We start from the raw sequence: 9,335 nt of genomic DNA, 5'->3' as shown, positions 1-9,335 counted from the left end.
TATAGTTTTTGTTTTTAAACTGTTTCGGTATTTTGTCTGAAAAGAGAACACCACTAAATATGTACATATGTATTATATACTTCATCTTTTAATACTGTTTATATTTAGCCTATTGTTTAAAAAATAAAAGTTAAGAAATTTTAACTAAATGCTTAAAAGTAAAGCTTTGCCATTGCTTGGAGAAACTTTTTTTTCCTTCTCTGCGCCGCCAGCTGTAACACTTCTTCTGGGTTGCTCGCGTTCAATTCTGTCTGGCCAATGGCTTTGATCTTCCAAAACAGAAAAGGGATGTTATTAGAGGTCTAGTAAAAAAATTAAAAAGTCTTGCTAATATACACAATATAAAACTACATACATGCTAACTCGAATCATAAATACTAAGAGATGTGGAAGAAATGAACATAAAAGCACCTTTTTTTTTTTTTTTTTAAAGAAAGTCACCTTTGGGGGAAAGGGTGATTTCTGAAGAGGGTAGGATGAGTTTGAGGTGCTTATGGACATCCAGTGCGGGTGTTCGTCAAGCCTTGAGATATTCTTGTTTTGTTCTGTATTTTAAGATTTTATTGTTCTTAAGAAGGGAAGGAAGGGAGGAAGACAGGGACATTGATCAGTTGCCTCCTGGAATGGGCCGGCCAGGGATCGGCTGCAACCCAGGTACATGCCCTGACAGGGAATCCAAACTGTAACCTTTGGCTTCGCCAGACAGCACCCAGCTGAGCCACACCAGTGAGGGCTGACTACAACCACTCTTAAGGAAAAGGTAAGGAATTGCTAAACCATAGTTTATGGAATTAATTTAACGTTACTGAGGATGAGTTTGTCTAAAATACTAGTAAATAAACTATATAATTGGATGATGACATTTTTAGTTAAATGAAGCCTTCTATAAAACAGTATGAAAAAAAATTAAAATGCTTGTTTCAGAGCTTCACTTTTTAAACATTTCTAAAAAATTTTAAAATGCCTCTGATACTCACCCCACCTGGGCAATGACCCCACAACCTACACATGCACACTGACCAGGAATCAAACCAGCAACCTTTTGCTTTTTGGGATGACACCCAACCCAGCCACAACAACCAAGGCAGGGCTTCACTTTTTAATGTGCAAAAATAGCTACTTGCTCAGTGCTTATCATGTACTGACTCATTTCTTCCATGATTAGAAATACTTCAGCCTACTAAAAACCCATAGTATTCTTCCATGCAGTGTTTTGTTAACATTTTTTAGGCCGTTAGGATCACCTTTGTATTATAAGGTAATCTATCTCTGGATTTTTTTTTTTAAATAGAACTTTAACAAAGACTTTTGACATGTAGCTTGAAGGGAGATAAGGCTACTCAAAAATGATCTTTAATTACATTAGGGAGTAGGAAGAATTGCTAGATCATATCATTCAATATGAAGGAATACATGTGGGAAACCTGGTAGTGGAGTATAACTAAAGTTATCTCAACAAAATATCCTGAAGACAACTGTCTATAAAATTCTGAAGTATAAAACAGAAGTGGGAAAAGGAGCCAAATATTTGAGAGAAATGATACACCCTATCTAAATAGTGAATGAGATTAGCTATAGGGCAATCAGAAAATAACCAAGGGCTTGGGAAAACCAAGCTTAAGGGGTAGACTGAGGAAGATAGTGGCAAAGGAGAAAAGGTAGAACAGTTGGGAAAATTAACTGAATAATAATGTCAGGGAAGTCAAAGGAATAAAGGACTTCAAGAAGGAAGGAGATGTAAATAGGATAAGGATTAAAAAGTATCCAACAGCTTTGGCATTTGATGACCCAAGAGAAGAGTTAAGAATGGTGACAGCTGAAGTCGAATTGCACTTGGTTGAAGAGCTTCAAAACACAAGGCAGAGACAGGATTAAAGGGACATGGAGGCAGTCAATAAAGTTTATGAATGAGAAAGTTAATGGGCTATGGGATTCAAAAGGCTGACAATATAGAAGATAACTGATTAAAAAGTCAATGGAGGGACAGAATCAAAAGCACAGAACTTGCCTTCATCAGGAGTAGCATAACCCTTTACTGACTAAAAGAGTGGACTTGATGAGTACGGATGTGGATTATTTCAAAGGCAGAATGCAGAACTTGAAATAGGAATTTGAAGCTGGCACTCACAGGGCCACAACTCCCAAGACTGTAACTTCCATGAGGACAGGAGCTGGTCAGTCTCTTTTCTGATCTATTCCAAACACAAGCAAGAAGTTACTGAAAACTAAAAAGGGACAGAGGACGGGGGCTTAACAGGAAGAAAGTCTAAAATAGTCCCTAAAAATAACTGCATACCACTGACTACTGACTGGTTTAAAAACAGAGAGATGAGGGGCTGGCTATGGTTGGGGACCATGGTTTAGTACCGGCACCAGTTTACATGGTTGTAGGACTTTCCAACACTATTCAATGCCTCGGGGTGGGGGGAGGGGGTGGGTAACATACAACGTACAAGTATTTGAACTGATTCAGAGTTGGAACTTTTCCAGGTGAGATGAACAAAAGAGAAAAGATACTGAAAATATTATCAAAGAATAGTTCTGACCATCTATCATAGATAGCTTTCCCAAATCTGATCAGTCATCAGAATGATCTAAGAACTTAAAAATTAGATTCCAGGGTCTCATCTCAAACCTGTACCAGTATCTGTGAGATGCAGAGACTGGCATTTGCTGTGTTCAAAGTGAGCAGGTAAGAAAGCAAAGCTGGGAAGAGGCTGACAAACTAGGGAAAAATTGGTCATAAACTTGAACATCTCACTGATCATGAGGAACAAAGAAGCCAAGAAGTAAGAGACTGAGATATTATTGGCAGAGATGTTATGTAGAATAATTCTGAGACACAGCTCTGGGTGTGGGTGGCTGATCCACAGTAAATGTGACAGTGGACTTCTAATGATAAGGGTGTGGGAGCCCTTGATCACCTCTTTTCATGCATGCAGAGGTTGGCTAGATAAGCAAGTAAGGGGGTAGGTATAAGCTTTGAAGGAGAAAGGATTTTAAAAATATTAAGTAGAGATGGTTTGAAAATAGCATAAGAGAACTGGAAAAGTTTCATTATTACCTTCCAGACCTAGATGAACAGGGAGACTTAGCAGCTTCCAGTCAAGCAGAACTGCCTTCCTATTCTTTTTTTCCTTCCTCTCTCCCTCCCTCCTTTTCTTTCTTTTTTCTTAAAGATGCTGTTATCATTCTGTTTCCTCTAACTAGTGACCACACAATTTGGTCCAAGAACAAAGCTTCAAAGACACTTAATAAATGGCATTTGCTTTTATTAATATAAGTGAATAGAAAATATCTATAGTAGTAATAATGCAGCAAATGTTAGGCAAGTAAAAATGGCCACTAAAATGTATAATGTTTTGGCTTATAAGTCAAATTCAAATGAGTAATTTGTCTATTCAGTTATTATTGAGCATCTATTATGTGCCAGGAACTATTCTAGGTATCAGCTATGACAAAATCAAGTCTCTGCCCTCCTGGAGAAATAGCCAGTAAGTAAATAAATAAATATATAGATGTGAGCAAAAGTAAGGTTTACAGTTGTTTGTATGGAAAATACAATAATAAATAACAATACAAGAATAAACTTTCACATACTCACAACTATAACCCTACTTTTGCCCATCCTGTAGTATGTCAGATATTGATAACTGCTATTGAGCAAATTTTTTAAAGGGAAATGAGAATAAAAGTATTAGAAAAGGGAGAGAGACACTGCTATTTTATAAGATAGTTAGGAAAGAATGATTACTAACTAAGAAAGTAACATATGAGGAGAGACCTGAGGGAAGTTAAAGAACTGTTCCTGGAACAGACAGTTCTCAAACCCTTCAGTGGTGAATGTTCTTGGTATTTTATTGCTGTAGCAGTGGGAGTCAGATGGGAAAATCATAGATGACCTCAGAGGCCACTGTATGGACTTCAACATTGTGTGAAATGGGAAACCACTTAACGGTTTGGAGTTGAGAGACATGATCTAATGTTTTAATACAAAATAAACTAGATATAAAAACTCGTATTACCAAAATAGGATCTTTTAAAAAGTAAACACCAATAACCAACTTGGCAGTAACTAGGCACACAAAATCTTTTTTTGTCGGTCAAATTCTTAACAATGGTTTTAACATTAAGGAAATTAAGTATATTACTGAAGAAAGGCACAAAGTAACTTACCGCAATTTGTCTTTTATCTGTTTCTCCTCTTTTATGATGAAGATCTAAATGAATTGGTTAAGAATAATAAACCTAATACTATTAAATACCATAACAGAATCTCAACTGTTTTTCAGGTTTGGTTTAGAAAATGCACAATACTAAATACTTCTTTAATTTACAGAAATGAACTATTCTAATATCACATGTGATACCAGGCAAAAGGATACAAGTCAAGTATTCCAAAATGGTGACGTCCCATATGTAGTCATAGTAGGAGTCCATGGCATCATGACTGAAAAACAGAATTGGGTTACTTCCTCTTTCTTAAGCAAACTGCAACTTTATTTTATTTTAAAAATCGTTCATACCTGTTTTGTTCCTGCAGTGATTTAAAGGCTGTTTTGTAGTCAATTTCTCTAAGGAACTGACATAAAATTGCCACCTACATAAACAAATAAAGATTTAAAAATGGTTTCATGTCACTAGTGTCAACAATGACTCTCCCAATTTTGGAGGGGAAATTTTTAATGATCCTTATATCGAGAATATATCATTTAAATGGCTTTGCAAATCACTTGGAGGGGACCAGCTCATATTATGAGCAATTATAAGGAAAATAAAAACTATTTCCCAGTCCAATGCTTTATATTTACTATAAACTCTAATATACAGATAAACCAACATCAAAATAAACTAACCTGTGTGTGGCAATTCAGCAAAGAGCAACACTTTATCATTCTTTTTATTACCTATAAAAACAATTATGATTATTTTAAGAAATTAACATCAATTGTAACAAATACACCACTTGGACGTGGGATGTCGACAGTAGGGAAGGTTGTGCATGTGTAGGGGTTGTACATTTTTACAAAACTTCTCTCAACCACAGCACAATACACTCTTTTTAAAGGACATATGAAAACATTTACTAAGCTATACCATACCTGGTACATAGGGTAATTTTTGCTCAACTTAGCTGTGAATCTAAAACCATTCTAAAACAAAGTTTATTAATTTAAAAAACTAGTTATTAAAAAATTTTAAATCTTACTTCAAAAGCCATTTATTGTAAGTATTGAAAATGACATTTATTTTAAATTATGATACTGGTAGACTAAACCAGAGGAAAGAGCAATGCATAGCAGCAGAAAAGAAACAAAATTGAAGAGTTCAGAGATAGAACCAACACGCCTTGAATTGGGCCGTTTGTGGTGTGTGGGAGGGTCAGTCAAGAAAAGAACATGACACTCAGGATTTGGGCTTAAGTCAACTCAAACATTTAAAGGTGTTTGGTATTTTGGTGGGCTATTTGTTTGTCTGTCTGTTTTGGAGGGAGCAGACACTAGGAGGAGAAACTAGTAAAGCAAGAGGCTGAAATCAGTTTTGGACAGGCTGAGTTTGAGGTGTCAGGGAACACTGAAGCATCAATGGACTATGGGCACTAGAACAATCTTGTCTAAAGCAATCAATTTGGAAGTCACCACCACAAACATGGAAATGAAAACTACTCACCCAAAAGGGACCCAGAAAGAAGAACATTTAAAAGCAGACAAGGACAAAAGCCAATAAAAACAACTTACCTGGTCTGTATAAACATCAGGGGGTACAGCCTTATTAAAGAAATCAGAACATACAGCTCCCGCCTGGAGGTAATAGTGAAGAGCTGCTGAATACTGATTTGTTGCTGGAGTAGAAAATTGAGATAAAGAATTACCTATCACTAGACATATCAGTTGGAAAAACAGACAGAGCCTCTTTTGTAAAGAGTCAGGTATTAATTCACCAGTTGACAAAAGCATATTCAAACCATAGACCTAGGGATAATACTTAATCAAGGCCAGCACTGAGATAAATTGCCTTTATATTTTTTAAACTACTTTTAAAATTTGCAATTTGCTTCAAAAGTAATCTGGGAGACAGAGAAATAATGTAGGTGAGGGTACAGATAAAATGAGACTGGCATAAGTTAATTACTATTAGAGTGAGATGGCACACACATGTGGATTCACTATACTACCCTCTCTACTCTTACAGTATTTGGGAATTTCTCTTTTAAAAAACCAACTTCTAAAAAACTGACCATGAATGATACCAGTCATAAATTTTGTGTACCTGTGTAGTAACAGAAATATTATCAAGTTGGAAAGATCTATCAGTATCCATGTATTACCAACAATACAAATAATTATCAAGAGTGCCCGGACAGCCCAAACTAGTGTGGCTCAGTGGGTTGGGTGTCATCTTGCAAACCTAAATGTGGCTGGTTCCATTCCTAGTCAGGGCACATGCCTGGGTTGCAGGCCAGTCCCCAGTTGGGGCCATGCGAGAGGTAACCAATCAATGTTTCTCTCATACATTGATGTTTCTCTCCCTCTCTTTTCCCCTCCCTCCCCCCTCTCTAAAAATAAATAAATAAAACCATTAAAAAAAAACAACAACAACAACAGAAGAGTACCTGGACAGATTTTAGAACCTTTAAACAGCAATTATGAAAGCTAATTTTAATCTCTTTCCTTCAAACTATTTTACCAACTTACCAGATAAATATTCACTATTTACAAAAAAAAAAAAAAAAGAAAGAAATAAGGTAGTCAACATAAAATTAAAAGCATCTGAACCAGCCCTGGCTGGTGTGGCTCAGTGGATTGAGTGCCAGCCTGTGAACTGTAAGATCACCAATTCAATTCCTAGTCGGGGCACATGCCTGGGATGCCAGCCAGGTCCCCAGGTGCAGGGAGTACAAGAGGTAACCTATCAATCTCTCTCTCCCACATCCATGTTTCTCTCCCTCTTTTTCTCTTTCCCTTCCCCTCTCTCTAAAAAATAATATAAAAAATAAATAAAATCTTCAAAAAGCATCTGAACCAAAGGCTCTACACAGCAAAATGCACACATATGGCAATTAGAGCTTTACTCTCTTAACGTTATCTAGGAAGGAGAGGCATCTGTCAAAAACAAGCCAAGTTTAATCAAGTATTAATACATGTATAACATTACTTATTTTCACTTCTAAAAGTCCCAGAAAAGAAAACACAAAGCAACCACACGTCCCACTTACCAAAGTAAATGTCTGCCTGAATAATTAACCAGGAATGGTTGTTTGGATTTATACTGCGGGCATACCGAACTAGCTCTTTCACTGTGATTGCTACAGCTTCAAAGTCCACTGACTGCAGGCTGAAAGGAAGACAATGAACATTAATCTCTATTTTAAGAAACAACTTCAAATTCCATACACACATTTAATAAAGACAAAAAGACTTAGCCAAAATTTTGGTGATCATAAATATGCTAAATATTACTAGGGATAAATACATAAAAACTATCAAAATATCTAAGTCTGAGAAAGTATGATAAGCTAACTTTTTATAATGGGTTGAAAACAATCTGATTTTTGTTTCCTTTTTCCCCCTAAAAATGCCAAAGAAAGTTGCTATTAAAAAGTATCTTCAAATATTTTATAATAAAAAGCATATAAAAGTGGTAGGATAAATACCTAGCTCCGCTTTTTAGGCACATTTACAGGTAATAAAATTAAAGGGAGACTCATAAATTTTCCCCAAATGATTTTTAAGTTCTATTATCTAGAAGCCACCGAAAACATAAGCTCAAATACTAACAATAGTTAAACCCACCTTGTGGCTTCTTCTAAGAGTAACTAAATCCTCTGGATTAGGTATTTCACTGGCCATCACAGGATTAGGGGCCAGATGTGGCAAATATACCATTTAAGTGCATTTGGTAGCAACAAGGGAATCAAAAAGGGTAGGGGACAGGATCAGCTGCTCTGAGCCTAGTTAAACCCAGAGGTCTTGAGATACAGAATTAGAAGATCGAACTGTGAAGATAAAAACCAGGCCAGCGCCCAATTAACCCAGCTGATAGCTTTTATCTCCCTGGAACAGTAAGACACAATTTTATTTTCTCTAGGTTAATTTACATTAAAGTAATTTTATCATGAAGATAATAGCAAAGCCTACTATGTGCCAGTCCTTATTTTAAACAATTAGCTTAGAAAATGTACTAACTTATTTAATCCTCACAATTCTGAGAGAGGTACTATGCACCTACCCACTTTTCACAAGAGGAAACTGGCACAAGGTCATATGCCTGATAGGTGGAGTGGCTGGGACTCCAATCCTAGGAGTCTGGCTCAGACCCTCTTTGGTAAATCATTTTTTTATTCATTTATAATAAACACACACTGACAATCAATCATTAGTTTATAGTCTAATGATGGGGCCACAGTAATACCAAAGAGGTGTGACAACTATCAATTAAAGAGGCAAAATGATCTCTGCCTGATTCTTGGACTACCTAATGAACTAATTTTATGTAAAATCTGCAGTTAGAAAGCTGTGGAACCTGCACATCTGCTTCATTAAGCATGGGGCTCCTTTGGAAAAGAAGCCTCAGTGAGTGGAGGGAAGGGTCACTAACCCACTTTTGACCCTCTAATCCCCACATGAGATACACAACTGCTTCCAATCTCAAAGATTGAGATGAAAGCAAATTACTCTCTTTCTGTTGCCTGCTTTCTACCTATTGAAATCTTTTCTTCTTCACAGTTGCCACTAAGAGCAATAAAATGAGGCCTAGGACTACATTCAGGCAGAAAGTAAGAGGACTGGGGGGAAGAGAGAAAAAGAAAGAAACTTTTGCGAGGAAACAAACATGGACTCTCCTGAATGAGAAATAAGTTGCTACGTGTAGAAATAGAAAAAATGTAAACGGTTTCTTCCAGAAAAAGAATACTTTTTTCCCCTAAAAATATTCCCCCATCATCTTATTGTGATTCTCAGGTGATAAAAGGAAGGGTGAAGATTTCTTGAAGTCATTAAAGAGCTCCTTAAGGCAACAAAAAGGATTTGGAAGCCTCTGATAATCAGAGTTAGATGAGACCTACAAAGAATTATTTTAAAAAATATATTTTCATATAGATACTTGTAAAAGAGATAATATGCTAGAAACCTGATAAAAAGTCATTCTTTTTAGCCTCAGTTTTCTGATTCTACACACTGACAAGGCATCAGGACTACTTAGAAATCTTCTGCTCTACCTAAAGCTGGCAGACCTCAGCTCTTTCTCATAGTTACGCCTTATCCATAATTTTCACAGAGATAATCATTGTAATCGAGAAACAGAGAAACACAAAGTTGGCTACAACTACATTCTGT

General features: G+C 36.3%; 1 protein-coding gene across 2 annotated transcripts in view; it reads right to left on the bottom strand.

The window, feature by feature from the left end:
* Nucleotides 1–58: 58 nt before the first annotated feature.
* Nucleotides 59–9,335, bottom strand: part of INTS8 (integrator complex subunit 8) — a 46,020-nt gene continuing 36,743 nt past the window's right edge. For both annotated transcript variants that reach the window (XM_045861140.1, XM_045861142.1), the window contains 7 exons: nt 7,217–7,335; nt 5,739–5,842; nt 4,857–4,907; nt 4,527–4,600; nt 4,386–4,450; nt 4,177–4,220; nt 59–269 (listed from right to left, as the gene is read on the bottom strand). In XM_045861140.1, the coding sequence (XP_045717096.1) occupies nt 153–269; nt 4,177–4,220; nt 4,386–4,450; nt 4,527–4,600; nt 4,857–4,907; nt 5,739–5,842; nt 7,217–7,335 (574 nt within the window). In that variant the 3' untranslated portion in view covers nt 59–152. The remainder of the gene's footprint in view (nt 270–4,176; nt 4,221–4,385; nt 4,451–4,526; nt 4,601–4,856; nt 4,908–5,738; nt 5,843–7,216; nt 7,336–9,335) is intronic.

The sequence above is a fragment of the Phyllostomus hastatus genome, unplaced genomic scaffold, assembly GCF_019186645.2.
Source record: "Phyllostomus hastatus isolate PE091 unplaced genomic scaffold, TTU_PhHast_1.1 phas_scaffold_21, whole genome shotgun sequence".
Lineage (NCBI taxonomy): Eukaryota > Metazoa > Chordata > Mammalia > Chiroptera > Phyllostomidae > Phyllostomus > Phyllostomus hastatus.
The sequence above is the reverse complement of the archived record's forward strand: the minus strand, read 5'-3'. Positions and strand labels throughout refer to the sequence as shown.